This window comes from Elgaria multicarinata, chromosome 4, assembly GCF_023053635.1.
Source record: "Elgaria multicarinata webbii isolate HBS135686 ecotype San Diego chromosome 4, rElgMul1.1.pri, whole genome shotgun sequence".
In the NCBI taxonomy this organism is placed as follows: domain Eukaryota; kingdom Metazoa; phylum Chordata; class Lepidosauria; order Squamata; family Anguidae; genus Elgaria; species Elgaria multicarinata.
The window spans coordinates 81297876-81321272 of NC_086174.1; the positions used below are offsets into that span (position 1 = coordinate 81297876).

The 23397-nt window shown below is 37.2% G+C and overlaps 1 protein-coding gene across 9 annotated transcripts in view; it reads right to left on the bottom strand.

The window, feature by feature from the left end:
• Positions 1–23196, bottom strand: part of EYA4 (EYA transcriptional coactivator and phosphatase 4) — a 146477-nt gene extending 123281 nt beyond the window's left edge. For all 9 annotated transcript variants that reach the window (XM_063124663.1, XM_063124664.1, XM_063124662.1 and 6 more), the window contains exons 1-2: positions 23109–23196; positions 4784–4885 (exon numbers count right to left, since the gene is read on the bottom strand). In XM_063124663.1, the coding sequence (XP_062980733.1) occupies positions 4784–4816 (33 nt within the window). In that variant the 5' untranslated portion in view covers positions 4817–4885; positions 23109–23196. The remainder of the gene's footprint in view (positions 1–4783; positions 4886–23108) is intronic.
• Between the last annotated feature and the right edge of the window lie 201 nt (positions 23197–23397).

Sequence of the window (23397 nt, forward strand, 5' to 3'; positions counted from 1 at the left end):
TGAATACAGTGAGTCTTGCTTCTAAGTAAACATGCACAGGACCATGCTGTTGTTTAGCACAAGCATTACTTTAAGCCTTTTACAATAACGTATCATGACATACAAAATAAAGGTATATGTACATAAAATAGTAATAATATAGCTTTATATTCAACTATGTAAACAACATCTCATGGTATCTACAAGTGATTGTAGACCATAGCCTATGAATACATGTTACATATTAAGCCCACTGGCAACTTGTGATTACTGAAAAGGAACAGATTTTACAACCAAGAAACCATCTCCCATCTCAATACGTATTCCAGAAGAGCAGCAAGAAAACCTCACTGCTATTTGATTTAGCAATTTAGATTTAATGTTAAGAGTGAATTGAAATACTTAGCTAAATTCTAGAAATTAGAAGCAGTGTGGTAAAACCATTCAAATAAGCAAAGAAAAGACCCATAATGCATGCTCTGATTCTATGATTCAATCATACACTCCAGAATATTTGTTTTAATTGATTTTCAAGAATTACATAACTTACACTTATACTATGTCCCAATTGTATACTTACTTTATTACTGTACTTTCAGTTAAATGGTGCTGGTGAATTTAACCCAAGGTAGGCTTGTCCTCTTCTAAGACTTTGAACAGTGCTATGTGTGCACAAAGGTCTAGTTTGTGGCCATTCATGTTCCAGTTTCACCATAGGAGCAAAATCATGCATGGAATACTACCACACAGCTTAACAGTGTCGATTTCCACCCTTCCTTGGCTTCTGCAAAGTAGTTCATGCTTAACCATCATAATTATTTAAAGACTCACCAAAATAGGATAAAGGTTGATGGCATTATACTAAATATTATTATTATTATTATTATTTATTTATATAGCACCATCAATGTACATGGTGCTGTACAGAGTAAAACAGTAAATAGCAAGACCCTGCCGCATAGGCTTACAATCTAATAAATAAATATAATAAAAAGAACAAAGGTTTCACAGAAAAACGCTCAGCCATTATACATATTTACAAAAACAACCAACTTCTGTGTTTGCTTTCTCAAATTCTCTCAAACAGCATCAGAATAATATTTCCTTTAAAAAATAAAATTAAAATGACTAAGTTGTACAGTCTCCAGTTAAATATTTCCACCTCAGACTGCCAGATGATTACAGCTAAACATAGAGAGATGTCTTAAAAAGAGAGGCAGCCAAAACTTACAAACTGACCCTCCTTACATGAACAATAACTTTTATTACCCTAAAAGAAAAATGCTCCAAGTGCAATAGCTTGCGAGCTTACCCGGTCAAAGGTGGTTCCATCAAGATGCTTGCCAATCCATTTCTAGAATCCCAGGCACCCTGCCTCCAAGGCAAGCAGATACCCTAATTCTGGGGGATAGTGCATTCCTTGTATCAAGAACAGACGACAAGACCAATATGACAAGATACTGTAGTAATACTATGGGATTGCAGTTTGTCTTACTGTGAGACAATACAATTCATAGTTAATTGTGATGTGCATTCTTTCATTCATTAAAGACCACTGGTATAAAGTGTGGGTGGGTGGGTGTTGAACAGCTAGTAATGCCTTAATAATCTAAAGAAATTGTGCTGTTGGGTGAGGGAGATAAAGATTAGTGGCAATGCCAAGCAAAGCAAGACATGGTAATCATCTTTTCACTTATTTCCATGGAAACAAAGCAAATATACATGTAACGTTTTTAATATCTGGTCATCATCTCACCGAATTAAACTAAACTTAACTTTACAGAACTGTGAGCATCTCCTTTTACAGTAGATGAATCTACTGTTAAAGTTAAAAACGAAGTAACCTAAATATGTGATCTTATATAAAAACTAAAAGCTGAACTAGTCTCTAATAAGGCTTCTTTTGAAATCATATACTAGGAAATTAGCCACTAGTTTACTGTTCAGTCAAGTTTTATAAAAGAAAAATAAATATTATTTAGAAAAAACAAAAAACAAAATAGTTAACATCTACATCACAGACACGCATTTGTTATCTATTCCAAAATACAAAGTGCTACAAAGGCTATGTTCATGTTATTAAACATCCTATAGGAAAATGCAACATGATATAATCTTTTCAAGTAACAAACCATTTGAAGTAGTTGGCTGTGAAATGCTGGGAGTTGTAGGACATTTTTCTGTCTAAGCATGCATAGGATTGCACTCTAAAGCTCACAGTTTGAGAGCTTTGGCTATAGAGCAATTCATAATTGAGTTGTTAAATAAATGTAAGGGCAAGAAACGATTTGCTTGTTTCATGGCACACTGTCACCTACCCATCCTATAGTCACACTGGAGACGAGCATGGCCTGAGTGCAATAGAGATCAGAAACACATGACCTCTGAAAACAGCTTATATAGAGACTTAAGAGTTGCATACAACTATTATTTAAGTGTGGAAAGCTCATAACAGTAATATTCACAAATCAAAAGTTTCAATCCTGTTCCTTTCACTGTACTAGAAAAGTTTACCTTGAGATAAAAACGCTTTATACTACCAATTAAGACAGAAATCCAGTTTAAATATATTAATAGTTATATCATTATTCACAAAAAGTAAAGACAGGTTGCTGACCTGTAACTGAAGTTCTTCAAGTGGTCATCTGTGCATTCACACCTGCACGGAGTAGCGTCCCATAACACCTCAGCTCTAGAAGTTTCCCGACGCTGCTCCGCACAGGTGCAGAGCCCATGGTGTGATGCACAGAGACCATGAAGAAGAACTTAAGAATATAGCCAAGAATTAGTTTGCACAAAATAATGATAAATACACTTATTTCCATTATGTTCTCCCAAGGACCTTGTTGATTCTTACAATTTAACCAAAGTACAGGACATTTTTAAAAAATGTTAGTATCCTGCTAAAAATGTATGAATTTCTGCATCCATGAACACAATATGACAAGCATAATGTTTGACTTACTTCAGCAGTTGCCCATTCACTACTGTTAAAGGACAGAAAGCCATTTATTGAAAGAATGGCCACATTTCTGAGGCAGCAAACAAGCCAAGAATTATTCCATTAACTATTGTTTCCTGTTTTGTCCAAACCAGAAAACTATGGTGAATGGCCAGAGAAAAGCCAGGATATTAATCCAACTTCAAACCAGTCTAGTTTGGAAATATCCTATTTGGAAATGGGAGAACACCCCACAGGCCCCTGCATCATCACGGTTAGTTTGGAGAAACTGCCCAATTCCTAATGGGAGGGGCATCAGCTTACTAAGTAAGAAACAATGCACTGCCCTGTTCTTCTGGACCAGCCAGCTTTCTTCCCTAGCTCACTGGAGCAAAATGGACTGGCACAAAATCAGCATGGTGTGCAATGCTTCTCCCCTGACATCTCCCCAGTCCTTCAGCGAACTCTAGCATGGGTGGTCATGGGCAGAAGAGCACGATTCACACTGTTTCTGGCCTGGCCAGTGCAGTTTCTGGAGTGAAGTCACTTGGGGAGCAGCTCAGGCCTGGACAAAGGTTGGATACAAGGCATTGCTTCTCGCATAGCAGATAATGCCCTAAGCAAAAAATGAAAGACATGAGCAAAGTGACACCTTGCAAGTCAAACATGACTTTGGCATAAAGAAACTACAGAAAATGTTAGCAGTGGCTGGATGTAGTGCCTGAGCCACCAGCTGGCCATCCCTGCTTTGCTATTATCATAGCATTCATATGAATCCTTTTCGACTTTTCCACATCCTTCTTGCACTACAGTTCCAGAAAGGTACACCATATTCCAGATCAAGTACTACCAGCACTAAGCAAAGAGATATTGATTTGAGTCTTGAAAGTGATGTTCCTATTACTACAGAAAATATAAAACGGACCTGAGTGCCATAACATGGTATCGCTCAGTATGGTGGTTACTCTAGATTTCTCTCAGGAGTGCTACTGCCTAGACAGTTATTATCTATTTATACTTGTGAATACAGGCACTCTGCTTACGCTATAAATTTGCCCTTGATGAGATTGATTTTTCTATAAGTTTACCATATCGCTGATTGATTGGGACCATTTAAACATTTCAGCATACTCTCTAAAGGGGTTGCAATCCCTGTCAATTTTTTGGTATCAGTTAATTTGACAAGTCCACTTTTCATTAGTGAAGGTGTTGAAAAACCCTTAACCAAGCAGTCACCCAAAATGCTTACATTTTTATGGTTCTTTTAAAAAAGGCACTGATTTTTTTTCTAATCTACAATTCTAAAATTTTAGAAACCACGTGGAAAGGTATATCAACCACAGTTCCTTAGCAAATCAATTAAACCAGTGGTACAATTTGCTATTACAAACAACTGCTTATTAATTTACAACAAACAAACAAATACGTGAATAACTGACTGCTGTTGAATTGCTCCATCATCTTTTAAGTCCTTACAAATGTTAACTATTAATTTTCTAGAATATTCAACTCAGCAATGATTTCAACAATGAAACTGAAGAGACTGGTTTTCAATATTACAAGGTCAAAACTACCCTCAAGTTGAAAATATATATGCCAGGACATGGAATTGCATTACTCAGAAAGAGCTTCAGCTACTGGGTAGTACAGAAATTAAATAAATAATAAAGAAATGGTCACACTATGGTTCACAAATCAGGAAAGAGAGATGGTTAAACCAACACATAAAAAGGTAATAAGAAAGCTTTTGATCATCATGTTTTCCCCTGTTTTATAACATACATTTCAAGCTTAAAAGGATTACTTTGAACACAACACATATTAAAAATAAATGTGTATTTATTTAACCAATTTTTTACTTACTGACTGTTCATTTAAATCCTGAGTGTCTTCCATGAGAGGTTACTCACTTTCCTGTTCCTCCACAAAGAGAAGTATCTTCCCTTTAAATCACAATTGGATGTCCTAATTTAAAAAAAAGAGTCAGAAGAGAAAATGTTACTTTTTTTACAGTAATAAACAAAATACTTCATTACAACACAAACAACCTATTAGAAACCAGCTGTTTTGAAAAGACACTGACGCACACATACCATAATCATTATTTCACATCTGAAGATCATTATTTTTGGGGTGGGCAATTTGTGGCCCTGAAGTTGTGTTAGCGTACAGTTCCCAGGATTCCTCAGCTTAGCTCTGCGAGTTAAGGCAGCTGGGAATTGTAGGCCAAAATACCTGAAGGGCCAAAAATTGCCCACCTCTTTTAAATACAGCAACTAAAATAGTGCTAATTGTCAAAGGCCAATTAAGTTCAACATGGGATTGCCACCAATTAGAAAAGCCTCACATTTTACCACCACCACTTGTCCCATAATATTTAGCCTAATTTACCATCTCCATAACATTGAATTGTATGTTTCCCTGCACCACCTCCATATCATTTTCGTTGACAAAGATAATTGTGCCAAAATGTTATGAGGAAAGTGGGGGGGAGGGGGGAGACAGAATATGACACCAGTCTATTTTCAGTGTCAGCCCCAATGTCAAATGTAAGATCAGTTCTACCTGAAATGAAAGCAACAGGAGCCATTTGTAAGAACTATTGTAGAATCAACCAGAAAAACTATACCAAAACTATAGTTGTCCCATTCCATCCCCATTCATAAGAACTAACAAGAAATTGCATCTCAGGATGTATGTTAATAGACTATCCTTTAAAGAGATCACATAAACACATACACAGAATATTATTTGGGAACTGTAATATTTCCCAGATGGATTCATGAACAGGAATGAATGAATTCATGCAATGGTTCAGCTCCAAGAGAAGTTACAATTCAAGTAATTGCTTTAAAAAGTCAATCCATGAAAGCAGAGTACACACACACACACACACACACACACACCTGCAACTGTAATAACCATAAGTTCATCCTTTATGCTAAATGATTGACTACCTTTTTGTATTCATAGCTTGCCAAAAACAAGACCAATAGTAACTTTGTTGATTGCTCACAAGGGCACTTTCAAACAAACAATTCTTTATGTGAAAATAAGTTTGTTAAGTCACCACATGAAGATTTTACTACCTCAGAGTTTGACATGGGAATCAGAATGAATCTGTATGAGGGTACCATCCAGTGCTGTCCTAGTGGGCTTCTATTCATGCAGTAGACTTTCCCTTCTTCTCCTCTCCTTGCAACTCTGGAAGGTTGGGTAATCCAACCTTCCAGAGCAGATTTGACGCATGTGGGGAAAGATTTGGGGCATGTGAAGAGCTGAAGGGAGACAGAAAACCTTTTCACTGGAAGACAGATGGAAACAACCCTAACTACTCTTGAACCCTGTCTTAAATATGGAGTGATACCCATATCCTGTGTGAAAAAATAAGATATTTAAGACTTGTATATTCATCACATAGCTAGACTAATCTTTTCGCCTTCTTCACATCAAAACATTTTACTGAAAAAAGTATACAAACTCTGTGGGGACAGGAACAGCTAAGGACTTATTAAAGCTATCTTCCCTGTAACTCAGAATTTCTATGCCAGAGCTCAGACATAAACACATTAAGGATAGACAAATCTGTCCATTTCACTTGCTTCCACATCCAAACTTTTAAAATCTCAAGTTCTTTCTGAAGTGTAAATGAAAACGTTTGCCAAATTTGATACATTTTTGTCAAAACCAAAACTCTCACCCATCTGCACTAGCCAAATTCAATAGGGCAGCGATCCCCAGAATGGGGAGGATCATGTTGTACCTGCCTGCCATATAGCTGTTAAAGATGAAGAGTGTATCAGAAAAAGTGTTGACAACCCTAATTCAGCACCACAAGATGGTTGAAAACATAAGGATTCAAACCCAGTCTTTTAGGAGCCTGGATGGACAAATCTGTCAAGTTTCTCCCAGATGTATTTTAAAAATAATAATAATCTTGTTTCATTTAAGAAGCAACTTGCAAATTTTGGTACATTTTATTGAAACATAAATGAGATAAAGTAATGCATAATTATGCATGCTGCAATGGGTACTAGACTTGGTTTTAAACAAGATGACAAAGCTTCAGCATACCCAGTTTTGCTCATTCTCAATCCCAATATCCTAATTTCCATAGTATTCCCTATCAATGTTATTCATCAGCAGCAGTTTTGGCACTTCACACGTAATGACAAACCATGGTTTGGCCTTCTTGGCTGAGTGTTGGGCCTGAGTGTCCCTCCCTCCCATTCCCTCTTCCCTTCATGCAAACCATGGTTTCCAATTCTGATTTGCAGTCAAACTATGAATTGCCACATCTTCTCAGAGGAAATCTCTTGGGGGCCACATACTAGGTGTGATTGGGAATGGAATTGGTGGCGGGTGGGGCCAAAGGTGGCCAGGGCCAGAAGTGGTGGTAAGGTTCTCTCCCCCCCCTCCCTTTCTCTCTCTCATTTTCATTGATGGAACCTTTGATCTAAGCCTCACTGCTGCATGGAGAGAGATTTGGGGGGAAAGGCGGAGTGCAGGGATACTCAGTATTTCCCTCTCCAGCTATTGCTACCCTCATTAAAAAGTGGCAATCAGGCTTACAAAAACAACCTCCCATTCATGTGAATGAGTGTTTTCTCCTAAACCGCACTGAGGAAGGGCCGAGGAAGGAATTCAAAGGCGCCACAGGCCAAAGGTTATAGGGAAGCCGAGTTCAGTGTAGTACACCCAAACTCATGCACACAAATATAAAACTCATACACCTAAATATAAAAATAACCACTGAAGGGTAATGCAAGTGTATAATGACATAACTATATTTATGCTAGACAGAAAGGGATCCTGTCTCTATTTTTAAGATACATTTTTCAAGATTTAAGAATAAAAACATTACAGAACTCAATGATTTTAATAAGGGTATCATTTAAATGCATAAAATTAAGTGAAGAAGTATAAACTCATGCAGTTTACAAGGTAATAATTTGGTTACCAAGCCAACCTTCATGCTTTATTGCATTGATAGAGCCATATTAAAAACAGAGGTCAGATAATGCTATATCCCTATTAGACAGCAAGTGTCTTTAACTAGTTTTAAAGTGATTGCTAAAAGTTTTAAAATTGCAGACAAGTTAGTGTGAAGAGAGACATCTGTTTCTGCAGATGTGGATTTAAAGCTGATGAAGTGTTTTATGTCCCAAGATTTTTTTAAGTGTACATTTTTAGACTATCTTAGTAAGAAGGGCTCCAAGTTTCCTAATCAGCAAATGCATTTAATAACCTTTTTTAAAAATCTGTATAACATACTTCATCTATTATAATTAACACTAGATATCAACATATTGATTCTAATAGATAACAATCTTCATTATAGAACTATTTCAGAAAGCCTTTGGAGTTCATATCTGAACTTGTATTCAAATTGTATACTTGTATTTATGCAAATAATCAAATTTTTATTTATTTTTATATCTAGATCCATCTTTTTTCGTCCAAGGAACCCAAGATGACGTACATAAGAGAGTTTGTGAGTGGCTCAAAGTCACCCAGTGAGCTTCCATGGTCAAGTGGGGACTAGAACTTGGACCTCCCAACTCCCACTCTAGCCACTACACCACATATCTTTGCCCTGCTTACCCATGCCTCTGTTTTCCCCTTCCTGTTATTTTCCTGTGTCTATTGTAGATTGTCATACTAGTTCTTTCTCTATTTTGCCTTTCTTGGCTTTTTAATTTGTTGCCAAATCATCATTATCATATAGCACTATCTACACACATAGTACTATATAAGTATGAATAGTAATTACTAGGTATCATCATCAAATTAAAAAACTAAGAAAGGCAAAATAGTAGAGAAAGGCAAAAACCACTACTTGGTAAAATTCCAAATTGTGAATACCTTCACTTGTTTTTCAATTGATGTGATCAGTGAATCGAATGGTTATTTCCTCCTCTTGTAGGCTAATAATTCCATCTTCTGTTTACTAAATTCTTACATTTCAGAGGAGACCTTTTCTTGCCTGTCCTGGGTGCCATCAAGGGTGGAGTGAATGCCAGAGAATGGAAGCTACTCTTGGTCCCCACACTTAATAGTGCAGCAAACAGAGTGTCGGCACAAAGGCTCCACTGCTCTCGGCAAATGGATGTGTGTGAGGACAATTGAATTGTAGTACTAACTTTTTCACTCCAGTCTTCTGTTCCTCAATCACCAACATTGCAGTGGAGCTTGTGATCTATTATATTAGGGGGCCGGAGGTGAAACCACTGCAAGAAAGCAGTTATCACATGCTTCTATGCTTGCCTTTCAGAAGAACTGTAGGCCTAGCAGGACAGGAGATTAGAAGAGAAGTGAGTAGACTGACTATTGGCATTAAGGAAGGGCAATAGTCCATCTGAGAAGTATGGCAATCAGTAGCAATTCCACCAGCACAAGCTGAGAACATAGCATCAAATACAAGAGAAGGAAACAACATAGACCAATAATTTATTATTCAGAAAGAGCTTTAGGATAGGGGATTCCTCACACTATGACATGATTTCTTGAGGAAATCAGGAAACAGAATGTCCCTTGTTTATGCACGGAAAGGGAAACCAGCCAAAATGGCCAAGGCAACTATCAAGAGCTTGAAAGTTGCCAAGCAGTACTTTACCACGAGTTTCCAAATTCCCTACAGAGATCTAAGATTGCCACAGATACCAATAATCTAAAATTAAGCAAGCACGGTGATGTGAGTTTTCCAGAAACTTTTGGATTGGAAAATTTATTGGAAAATTTGCATAGGGTAATTTGCATAGAAAAAAATTGATTTGCATTGGAAATTTTTCCAATGCAAATTACCGTATTTCTGCGATTCTAAGACACACTTTTTTTCCCATATAAACATCTCTAAAAATGGGGTGCGTCTTAGAATCGCGGGTGCGTTTATTATTTCTTAGAATCAAAGCTTTTTTCTGTTGGTGGTACTGAAATTAGTGTGCATCTTACAATCGATGACGTCTTAGAATCGAAGAAATACGGGTAGGTTGATTTCATTAAGAAAATGTTCAGTTGTTTTACTTGTACTTAGTAAACAAAGCTGAAAAGGTATCCCAGGTTAATTTTTGTCCCAATATAATGAAAATGTTTGACCTGAAATATTTGAAGGGGGGAATAAAACACACTTAAAGTGATTTATATATTACATTTAGAGATGTGAAGGCCTGGGAAAAAACCAGGGGGAAATTGTGAAAAAAGGGGGTTTCTGTTTTTTCTGAAGCCTTTTTTGTTTTGTTTTTTCTTAAAAATTGGAAAAAATGCATTATGGAATGTTTTATTTTAGCATGATAAATAAAATGTTTAAGACATAAATAATTTTCTTTGTTAATAACGTTGATGGTTTCTTCCTTTTTAAAATTGTTTTTTGCCTGCTCCTCATAAACTGGCAAAACCAAAGAGGTTCCTTACAGGTCAGGTGTTCCTAACAATTCAGGAGCTTCTAGCTCCATTTGTTACCAAGAAATGCAAGTTCAATTTGTAATAATTGTTTGAACACACTGTACTTTTAATATACCAAATGTGATAACTTTATGCCAAATCAACTTGTACATAATTACATTTTATGTTTCTAAAGTAACAAAGTGACTTTAGATTTGTAAAAAGTGCTAATATTGCATTTCCCCCCCCAATTTTTCTAAAACAATCATTTTTTTTCCAGAGTGGGTGGGAGAGAAAGGGGGGGGGAAACAGTTTTTTTCCATGGCTTCAAAATTTCTGAAAATTTTACATCTCTAGTTATATTATGTAGAGTTTTTATTGAAATACTTGTAATGGCCTATTATTTCTGTTGTCAATGTTTTGTCTCCTTTCCCATGTAGCTCCACTAAAGGAATTATTTTACTCCAGATTAATGCCAAACACTATTACAATGCTAGGGATAGATCTCCATACAACTACTGTTTGGTGCATGCACATGTGGATGGGACAGTGATTTTTTTTTAAAAAAAATTCCGCTAAAAGAAAACTTTAATGCTAAGAATTTTGAAACACAGAGTAAATAGCTGCCTTTTCCTCACTATAATTTGAGAGATATTATGTACAAGTAATAATGAATACAAATGGCAATTATATGAGTATATGGGAATCCCCAAACACTGATGAGAAAATAAAATTTAAAAAATTGGATCCCACTTAGGCAAAGTATGCTAAATAACTATGCTAACAAAAAGACTTGCCAGTTTCCTTATAAACAACTCTAATCTATAAAAACGTTTCTCCTAATGAAAACATACAAGCCAAATTACAAATTGCAAAACTCAAAAGCACACTTTACTTTAACTACTCTCACATATCAAAATGATTCATTACATCCCAACAATCAAAGCAGGCAGGACGACACTGTAGTCCACAGAACGGAAATAGTCCACTCCACGGATGGCTCTTCCCAGGGCGCCCTTGGGCAACACAGAAGTGCTGCTCCATGGAGTGGACTATTTCCACTCCTTTGAGTTGCCATCTCTCCCCTCTCTTGGTCTTACCCACTGAATGGTGGCACTGAATACACTTACCTTACCGGGGCGTCACCATTCTGTGGGGAGGAGCGGTGGGGGGAGGAGAGACCATGCAGAGACCGGGGAGCTCTGATAGTCAGCTGTTCCCGCTCTCTGCCTCAAAACTAGATGGGGATGGAGTAGGTGCCATCAAGACAACTGATGCCTTTTCAGTGGAGACGTTCTCTCCGCATCTATGCATCCTTCACCTTCGTCTCTATAGCAACAACACTGCCCACTGCCCTGTTGCTATGGAAATGATGGCGACAGAGGGGCATGCAAGGAGCCAAGCAGCTGTTGTGACGAGCAGGATGGACTCTTCCATGTCTCGTACCATCCCCATTCACAAGGTCAGAAGGAGAATCTTTTGCTGTGGCAGAAGGGATACAGGGGAATTGGATGCGCAAGTATCCCTTCTGTGCAGCAAAGGATTCCCTTTCAGTTCTTGCGAATGGGGATGGGACATGGAAGAATCCATCCTACTCATTGTAGCAGCTCGGCTCCTTGCGTGCACCCACCCACACATGTGCGTGCACCTCTGCCCCAATATCAGTGGATGGCTTTCTCCTGCGGTTGGACCAATACATAAATAGTTGTTCTTCCTAACTGCCTATTGTATTTGCCTGCCATATAAATACAAAATATTGTGGAAAAATAGTATAGTGTATATTCCATCTTAAACATCTAAGGCAAAACAAGTAAAGTGATTTTTATGGTATTAACTTCCAATGCAGATTTGCATAAGATTTCAAAGTTTGCAAGAGGACGTCTAGAGAGAGTGCTAATGTTAAACAGTTGTGAAAATTCCTTTTTCTATAGTGTTTCACGTTATTTCTGGAGATTTCCTTAAGCCTAATACAGAACTACTAGAAGGCCTTAATATAAAAATGCAAGGTAGATGATCCTCAACATCATCTACATTAATATTTGTTTTACAAGAGTCTGCTTTAGTGTTGTTTAGGAAACTTACAGCCAAAATATTGGTTGCATTCAGATGTAATTTGGATGATGAGATGGGATTGAAAGAAGTATGAACAGCGAGACTTGGGCTCTTCCATCTCCTGTGCTCCATTGGTATGGCTGCAAGGAAAAGAGTGGAAACTTCTGCTTCCATTTTATATAAACAACAGTTGTGTTGAAACAAGACGGCTTCATAAATCAAGATTTGAAGTTGTGTTGTTTCAGTTAACAATAGTTAATATTAACCACCATTTGTCTAGGTTCGAAAGTTACAGGAAGCTGTGGTTAATCTAAAATGGAAGCAAAAGCTCCAAATTCATTTCTATGGTTGTGTGGAGATGGGAGTATGAACATCAGGCTTGCTGAAGCTTCTTCTCGTAACACTCAACTTGTTCAGCATTATGTTTGAATGCAGCTATTTGGTTTTCTGGTACAGAGGCTCTGGTCTCCTACTCAGGTCTGACACAGCAGCAAGGAGTAGTATAGGCTTGGATTTGATTGAGAAAGACAAATGAGATATCGAAGTGAAGCAATTCTGACACTGGCAGATGTTGAAATACATATGGTATTATACAAAATATTTTATACTGGTGGTATCTCTGTATATATGTACTGTGTATAATTTGCCTCCCCGTCCCCACAGTCAAATTAAGTCTTTTAACATTTAAGAATGCTATAAAGACTGACCTCTTCCGGCAGGCCTATCCAGTGGAATTTTAGGATGTTTTTAGTATGTTTTAACAATGTATACTGTGTTTTGTTAATATTTTATGTATTTTATACTTGCTGTTGTTCCCCGCCTCGATCAGAATGGAGAGGCAGGTTAGAAATATTATTATTATTATTATTATTATTATTATTATTATTATTGGTTCAGTGATAAAAATTGGGCAAGCTCTTAAAATATTATTTGCCTGGCCATGAACAAATCTGTTTTGGGCATAGTGTTGTGTCTTAGTAGGTTGAGAGGGGTACATAAAATTTATCAAAGAATATATAAATACTCCAATTTCTTTAAGTATGACACTTACTGGCCAAATCCCAGTTGCTCATTAAGCTTGAAATGATACAAAGTAAAGTAGAAGGTGGAACTGCTGTTGTTGAATAACTGTGAGCTTTATGCAGAAGTACCAGCAGTAGTTTAAAAATGCTGGTCCGTAGGTCTTCTAACACGATGCACTAAATTCTTCTATTATTGCAATCTTCAGCAAATCTTCAAGGAAAGATAACAAAATAGAATGAATTAATAATGTTTTCAAATGAATGTGTTTTTAGACCAGTTTGAACATTGTAAAATGCTCTTAAAAGGTCTCCAGTTCTTAGCAGTGATATGGGTTTTCAGGGGGGAAATCTGAACTTATTAGTGAAAGTTGCATGGGGAAATTGTCAATTTTTTGTATTGGAAAATGTTGTGATGACACACTAATTAATGTTAGCAACCCAAAGAACTCACCACTGACATGCTGACAACCAATCATCTATTTCATCAGAGTTCAGTTTTCTTTCACTAAGATTGCTGGGGAACCTTCAGTTTTGCTGTCACTATTTATTAGTTCCATTTCACCTCGACATACGTATATATATTTCAGTAACAGATATTGTTAACACTCTCTCCAGTGAATGGACCCTTCAAGGACCCACTGTGACCTCTTTGCATCATACTTTGAGGACAAAATCGCTCATCTCTGCAGCAAAATCGATGCTGTATTTAGCACAGCTCCAGTCAAGGTGTCTGATGGCACCATCTGCTTGATTCTATAGGATCAGTTTCAGTTGCTGCAGCTTGATGGCATGGACAAGGTGCTTGCAGCAATGCAACCAACCACATACCCTCTCAATCCTTGCCCTTCCTGGCTAATAAAAGCTAGCCGAGAGGGTATGACCAGGTGTGTCCAGGAAGTGGAAAATGCATCCTTAAGTGAAAGGCTGGTTCCTGCTGTCCTTAAAGACGCAGTAGTGCAACCACTCCTGAAGAAACCCACTCTGGACCAAATGGTATTTACAACTACTGCAGAATCATGAATACCCCTTAAGGAAGGTACCTGAGTGGGTCGTGCTGAAGTCTTCAAGGATACTGATTATCTAGACCCATTCCAATCTGAGATTTGACCTGATTATGGACCGAATTAGCCTTTATCAGGACAGGGACAGGAAGAACGCAACCCTGATAATTCTGCTCAATCTCTCATCAGCTTTTGATACCATTGATCATGGTATCCTCCTGGATTGGCTCCGTGAGTTGGACATTGAAGGCACTGTGTTACAATGATTTTGGTCTTACCTGTGGGATCAATTTGGAAAATAACATTGGGTGATTGTTCCTAGACCCCTTGGCAATAGAGTTCTATAGTCACATCTTGTCCCCAATGTTGTTCAACATCTTTGTGAAGTTGCTGGGATCAGTCCTTAGAGCAGCAGTTCTCAACCTGTGGGTCGGGACCCCTTTGGGGGTCGAATGACCCTTTCACAGGGGTCGCCTAAGACCATTGGAAAACACATATTTCCGATGGTCTTAGGAAACTGTATTGACTGAACTATGTCATGTATCATCTTTTGTATTATTAAAGCTATTGTTATGTATTATTTTCATTAGCAAACCATCCCATGACAATGGATTGTGTAGAGAAGAATGAAAATAATTTTATGGTTGGGGGTCACCACAACATGATGAACTGTATTAAAGGGTCGCGGCATTAGGAAGGTTGAGAACCACTGCCTTAGAGGATTTGAAGCCAAGTGCCATCCATAAGCTGATGGCAGTCTATCTCCCTGTGCCAATCAGATGAAGCTGTGCAAGTCCAAGATCAGTGTCTAGATTCAGTGATGGGCTGGATGAGGCTCAATAAACCTGTCCTGAACCTCTAACTAGTGCAAAATGCAGCAGCTTTGCTGTTGTCCGGAGCTACCCCTTTTCAGCATGTAACTCCTTTGCTGAGGGATCTGCACTGATTGCCTTTTTGCTACAGGGCCAGGTTTAAGGTTTTGTTACTAGTGTATACAGTGCTAAACAACTTTGTATCAGGATACCTGACAGAGTGTCTTCTCCCTCACCAATGTGCCTGTTCGCTGAAGTGATCAGAAGAGGCGTTCCTGGTGGTTTTGCATGCATCTATGGACTGCATGGAATCCACTCAAGAGTACAGCCTTCAGTGTGGAAGCTCCTTCTTAGTAGAACTCCTTGCCTCTGAGTGTCAGGCAGGCGCCTACTGAAAACATTTCTATTTCAACAACCTTTCTCAGAGTGACCAGCCATGTTTTTTATTAGTATTCTGGTTTGTTGTTGTTGTTGTTGTTGTTTTAAAAAAACAACTTTTAATACTGCGTTGGATTCATTTTATCTTTTATTGTTTATCACTCTGGAATCTGTTTAGATGTGGAACAGTAATAAAGTTATAAATAAAATAAAATATATGTGCTAAGGGAAATCAACTGAAAAATATTAATTACAAATTTGAAACTGACAAGCTTGCCTAATATTATATTTGCAATTGGCATACATGCATTTTTAATAATGAATTTACGTGGAATTTTTTCAACATAAAAATAAAGCCATGAGTAATTGTCTGATATGCATCACTGGTTTCATCCTGCTTAGCACTGAAAGAGTGGTTATCAGGGGGAAGCATTTAAGAGCTTTTCCCTGGGGTGTAAAGGAGGTGTGGGCAAGGAAGAAAGCTACTGATTGATTCAGCCCTGCTTCCTCCTGAGCCTTGTCCTGCAGAGGTATGCCCTGCTTACTTCTGAGTAGGCATGCATAAGCTTGATATTTGGGATACTAATTGAAGTTGCTGTTGGGTTATTCAGTCCTGCTTATTTCTGAGTAGACATGTGGGGGTGGGGGGTGGGGGGGTTGCCCTGCTTGTTATGAGTTGGTATGCGGTTAATGCTTACGTGTGAGTAGACATACTTGCTACTCACAAGTACTCATAAGTAACAATTAAGTTTGGAGTTTTGATTTTTCAGGCCTGTGGTTCCACTCACTTTCCCCTGTGGCCTTCCCACCCACTACTGGAATGCAGCCCCTGAGAGTGTCATTTAAATGGAATCTGGCCCTCAGGGGAAAAAAGTTCTCCATGACTGTTTTAGGTGGTGGACTGCTTTAAGCTATGCATAGACTATTGTTTTTACAGAGACCAAGGCTATCTGGAAGAAAGGCTACCTGAGAGGAAGTTCAACTGAACTCAGTGAAGCCTCCTTCTGAGTTGACATGCACAAGAGTACACTGTTCAAACTTGTAAGAGGGTACGTAACAGTATTAAGACTTCCCAGTTGCTTTCTTGCAAGCAAATTTAAAATTAATGGGTCATTTAAAAATATTGGCATTCCAAGCTGTTTAAGCGTGCTACTGTTGTGTTTTAACTGACCTATGTTTTATAATTGAATTTGTGCTGCTGTATAGTTTTATTGAATTTAGTTTCATTGCATTTTGTGTTTTCATTTATTGTTATGAGCCACCATATAAGTCCAACATGCTAAAAGATAGCCCATAAATACTATTATAAAACAATATGACACATTTCTTGTACTTTAAGGATCTCTTTAACTATACACTACAGCAGCAGATAAAAAGATGAGTTCTATTCCACACATTATACAGCAACAAAGCCAAATTTGTCACCTAGTGCATGCTAGACAGAGAGCTGTATCCACAGCCAATCCCAACTCCCTCACGAGCATACCTCTATCATCAGCATATTAGTCACATTCACACATTAAATTTTAAGTGTACACTTCAATCATCTTATAAACCTAGGAAGTATTGTATTGTAACCAGCGGAGCGTGACCAAAAGAACACTCACACAAGAATTCTCCATGCACTCCTCCCAAATGCAGTCCCCTGCTCATCCTGAAAAAACTTTCCAGAGGTCAGGAAAGGCCTGCAATGTGGGAAAGGAAAATCAGACCAAGGCCAGTTGCACAGTCCATAATACAAGAAGAGACCCTCACTGCACCTATCTGCATACAATGACAGCTTTGCTATACTACCTTCAAGTCTCTGGTGCTGTACTTCTAGAGTTTTCCAAATCGTAGATGTGCAAATATAGTTATAGACATTTGTACCCGACAATTCATCTAGCTCTTGAACATGTCAACTTCCATATACGCACATCCACATCCTTTGCCCATACCAAGCTTCTCGCTCCATTGATATGAATGGGGAACTCCTTGCAGGTAGGAATCTTCTAGTGCACATTGGAGTCAGAGACCACAAAACAGAAGGCTGGAAATAGTTTGCAATATACTGGCAGTTTGACATGCAGTTTAGCCTAGTACACATATTATGTATATTTCAAAAAGCTTTTGCCTGTTTTCTGAAGTTACACGCATTCAATTAACCATTCCAAGTTATTTTCAATTGATTTTCTATATCTATACTAAAGTTTCTGGCTTAAATCTCTGGGATCTGGCTTAAACCTACAATGGCTTAATTTGGTAGAAATTTGTACTTTTAATTATGGCTTGGATCCAAAGAATTATTTTGTAGTTACTGCCAGGATTCAAGCATACTCAGTGGGATGGTTTACTTCAGCAAAACTTCATGCCTTATCAGACAGTGCTTTCAAAAGTCCCCTTAGTTCCAAAAAAGTGGTTTGCCATGTGGCAAGGACTGCTGTTTGTGTATATATTTCTCAAAGACCCTGTGGGTAACTAGAAATAGCCACATAGTACTCTGGATTTTGCCCTATATGTTTGCATTCGCTTCATTTTCAATTGGTGTTAAGGGCTTTGATGCTTTATGGTGCTAGCATCATAAGGATAAATGCCAAGACAGGGGTGGCAATTGATGGATTACATTATTTAAGCTAATTGTGAATTATTACAGGTACCAAAAGGTCTAGTCCTATGTCCATTAATCAATCAACTACAGATCCTCCATTGTACTGAAATATTATATTATAGTATCGTGTGGAGTTATTGCAAAATGCTAGTTACTATGAAGAGTAAAAAAAGAAAAAAAGCTATAGGTCAGACACCTCCTTATTATATGTTACTTTTATAAATTGTTGCCTGGTAGATAAAAAAAACCGAATTTATTTCCCTTCCTCTTTTTTGTGTTGAGAAAAAATATCAGTCTTGACTAACTTGCCAAAGTGCTCAGAAAGCAACTGAACAACAGTTTCGAAAATAACTGAAATACACTTTTCTACTGGAAAGAAAGAATTTGCAAATATCAAGCTCAAAGCTCAGAAAAACAACCAAATGATAGCAAAATCAAAACATGGTTAATTTGTACAATAAAAAGTTTTACAAAAATTAAACAAACTATTGAAAACAGACCTCTAATATTTTACATTTCAGCCCAGAACAGCAAGTGCTCCAAATATATTTCTAGAAATAAAATTAATTTTATTTAAATATACAGTGGCTGGGCTTGGACATCGAGTAAACCAAGGTTTATTATGACTGGAACAAGCAGCCATTAGCCTTAGGCTCTCACATTCCTTCTTCCCCAACTCTCCCCTGGTGTAGTTCAGAGGAGCAGTTCAGAACCTTTTGTTTCTATTTTTAATTAAATACAGCTTGTTGTTTTATCTGAACTGGACAATGTGGTTAATTTTAACTATGGTTTCTTTGAAACAAGTCAACTTCAAACTATGAGTTATGAAGCTGGTATGTTTCAACAAGCCATAGTTCAGATTACTTACACTTTAAGGTTCAGATTTAACACTTAACTGTAGTTAATCTAAAATTGAAGCAGAAGTTTCTAATCGCCTCCTCATGGAAGCACTGGAGAAGAGAGGAAGGATAAATGCATAAGACCAAGGCTCAATGCAGCTTGTTCTCATCACAATAAGCCACAGTTTATGTGATGTCTGAATGGAGTCACTGTCACTGTCTATCAAATCTGCATTTTCCAGACTGTTAAGGCTTAGTAAAATAGGACCACTTCTAATTTCGTGACAGATAACACCCATCAACTGACTAGTAGCTGTATATATATTTTTAACTGCAAAGTCGTTAGTAAGTAAAGAAGCTCAAACTGCCTTCAAAATAGGTTTGGCAACAAATTGTTCATCAAGCACAGGTCCCATATTAATCTTCACTGAACAGAATTTTATCTTGAGCACGGTTTACTGGATTGTATCCATACTGTGTAAGCTTCATTTATTTAAATTATGTATATGTCTGCGCTCCCTTTTTTCAAATTTAATTCATTAGTATAACAAGTGCATCTTTAATAAACAGTTTTATTTTTTAAGCCAGTTAAACGGGTTTTATGCATAAGCATCGTCTGAAATTTGAAAAAGAATTAAAAGCAGCAGGAAAGCTTTAAGTTTTAGCCATCACACTAAGACATTATGCCAATGCCTGCAGGATCAATTTGCACTTTTCAGTGACAGGAAAAAGTTATAGCTGAGCTAACATTTATACAATATCCATTATTATTATTTTAAAAAGCCTTCATAAATCTGTTTTGTTTATAAACAAATCATTGGTCAACCTGTACAATATTCACAAGTTATCAATGTAAATACTACAGTATGTTAATACAGTATGTTAAAGAAGCGTTGTCACAAACATAACACACATTAATTATAAATATCTATATCCTGCCTTTCCGTGAATAATGCCAAAGGTGACTACCATGTAGGATCTGAAACCATAAAGAACATTCAAGCTTGTGGCATTACTATAGGATTGTACAGCGGACTTGACATTGCTACTAAATCTGATGTATCAAGAGAACTTATCAAGTTTTTAAATGCTTAATAACTATGAACAAGTCAGTTTTTAGCCCCGATGATTATTCACAAAATTATTCCTCTTTAATTCATTTCTATTAATTGAAAGTAAATGTTGATTTTGGTAAATTATTTTAAGTATCAGACTCTATTCTGTAAAACTCCAGGTTGGTCACAGGTTTGAAATGTGAAAACTGTTAATACTTTGGGGAATAAGTTAAAACACTAATTGCGTAAAGCAGGTGAATGTGCATCTTCTAATCCACAACATGGTAAAAAAAAAAAGAGAGAGAGAGAGATGTTAAGTAGAGGTACAAAAGGTTGCAGATTTATGAAATATTTCTAATGATAAAAACCCACATTTAAAGTACCCAGAGAAAAATATTAAGAGTCTATCAATAGTGGGGTCATTTCCAGAGGAAAATCAAAAGCTTATTATACGGAGGAAGTAAATTCTTTCAGTTATTTGTTATTTTTAAATTGTAAAACCCAACTTGCTTTTGTTCAGCAATGGATTTTAGAGTCCTGCTTCTCCATTTATTTCTTCAAGCAGCGATTTGAAATATTTACTACCAGACAGTACCTAATTTTAGGTTTTAAGTGCTTTAACAGCTCTATGAAATATGATCAGCAGCTGCTATATAAAACTATGCCAAAGAAACTCCCCATGTAAAAAAAGAAAAGCATATTTAGCCAGGGTTCATAAAGTCGTCATTTTCAAAATTTAAAATAAGAGCTTCATGTCCCCCCACCCCTGCCTTGCAAAGTGTATATATAACCAACAGAGTGATCTACCCAACCCCCATCCTAACTTTCCCTTTCAGGAGGGAAAGTAATTTTTCTACTTGAAGATCATAAGCCCTGAATGTCAGTTAAAAAAAAAAAAGTAAATTTGCTGTTGCCCTCTTTCTTTAAAATGAGAGTATCTGAGGACCTATTCAATGGTAACTTGCAAGGTAACTTCGTAACATCCCAATCAAACCAACAAGAATACACTAGTGATAAGTGATCACTTAACAGACTTGAAAAACAATATTTCCTACAGATAAGCTTGTTTATATCAATGGCTCAAAAAATAATGTTGTGACTTGAATTCTAAAAATATTTCCTTGAAAATAAGTTCCACTGATATCAGTGGAACATCTTAGGAATGCATCTTAAGAGGTGTATTTATAATGATTGTATATAATAAATCATTATGAGCTATACTACACAAGTGAAAAATTCAGAGTGAGCTAGAATTTTATCGATGAGCTTTCCATCAATTACTGTCAAAACAAGTTTCTATTGCACAGGAACAAAGGATTCCAAAAATGTTGTGCCATCTAACTGTTCCAGAAGAAACAAGCATACATTGAACATGCACACTTCAAAACAACTGGGATAACTGTAAGTATGATTAGTGCCATAATACAATACATACATAAATGTGTGGCTTTGTTAGACTGTGTCAGATTGAAAAAATCCTATTGCACACTATAACAGATTACCTGGCAACAGAAATACTAGCAATTTCTTTATATTGTGAGCTTTCTTCACAAATAAATGATGTATCACTAAATAAAAATGTCAACATCATTAAGAATATTTGTATTCTTAGTGTAATTCAGTTACAATGATTTTTTTAAAAAAAACTGGGTCCCGACTGCAGATGTGTTTTAGGAAAGCAAAGCAGACAGACCAAGGAACAGTTAGAGCTTGGAGTCCTACAACTGCTTTCAAAAAGCTGATCAGAGAAAAAGAAGCATATATTAGGAAACCTCGAATTTGAATAAGTTATAATGTATTGTAATAAAGTCAGCCCAGATTGACAGGTGAATATATTTAAATTGTATTTTAAGGAAAAATTAAGCTATGTTTATCTTAATATTTTAATGTAAAGTAAAATTCAAGGTGCGTCAACTAATTATACTAATTATATGAACCACTTATAATATGGAATATTCACTATGATAACCTGAGTCTGAACTCACAGATCTTGTAAACTGGAAATAAAATGATTTTGTTCTAAAACTTTGACAAGAAGTTGAAACAAAAATACATGACAATCATATCAGCTTTTAATGTCAGTGATTTTCTCACAGGTAGTTAAAATCCTCTCACAGGTAGATAAAATAATTGAAACTTCCTTGGAAAAGCCAGCACTTTGTTTGCCAAGAACTCTTCACTACATGACATTGAAATGGATGCAAACAGCAGAATAGTGTACAATAAACAAGCAGACAATGGCAGTTTGAATATAGTCACGTTTTACCCGTTCTGATTTCCTCCCATTAATTCAATAGGCACAGCAATCTGTACAAAAGGATAGTTAAGAGAACTAGGACTTTTCAGAACATACTGTAGTACCATCAAGCAAAACTCCATCATCATCCAGTTCCTCATGTATAGCGGATTTTGCGAGTCTCTAATGACAGGCTGAAAATCAAATTAATGGCCAAAAGCCCACTGGGTTGAACACAGAAATTTCTATTACTTCAAATAGAAACAGGCACAAGTGACTCCTCCACGTGGAACTGATTTCAGACCAAAACATAAAGCTCCTGCCTGCAGCGTTCATTGCACCTAGATGAAGACCACTACACATTCTCTCCGTCTGGAAAGTTAATTCATCTGTCCCCACCACAACAACAGGAACAGGGGAAAGAGCCATCAAAGCAGCAGTGTTCTCTGTAACTTACGTGCACATACAAGCATTTTTGCCCCAGATAAAGGGTACAGAGCACGCAAGCAAACTGACAAAAGCAGGCTTGTGTCCCATACCTTTATACTTCACCTAGAAAACTGCCCGTATTTTATCTTACTGCCAGCGTAAAATCCAACTGCTTTATCATCAGCTATTTCTAATAAATACAAACAATTGCAACTGTTTTAGGAAAAGAAAAGGAAAAAAAGGCAAATGGGAGACTAGAAAGTTCCACGTTGTTTAGTTGAGCGAGAAATATATATATTCCAGATTCCACGCTTCACAGTCGGGGGGGGGGGGGGCGCAAAGGTTGTTCCCAAAAAGTCGGCGTATATTGCCACAGTTAAGAACAGGAGTTTCTTACTTCTACGACATCCATGCTGCAATTTCTACTTGCTGGCAAGTTGAGCCATACAAGTTCTGGCATCAAACTTTCAGAGACTTTCACGATCTCTCTGGTAAACCCCCAGGGACCGAGACAACCCCCAGCTGAAATACCACACCGCTGTGACTTGGAAGCGTGTACGGTCGACTAGAAACGCAACGGAACCCTAGAACAACGAGAGAGAGAGAGAGAGAGAGAGAGAGAGATCCTTCCAAACAGAAAACGAAAACTGACGAGGAGCAATCCAGGGCAATCAAAAGCGGCCGCC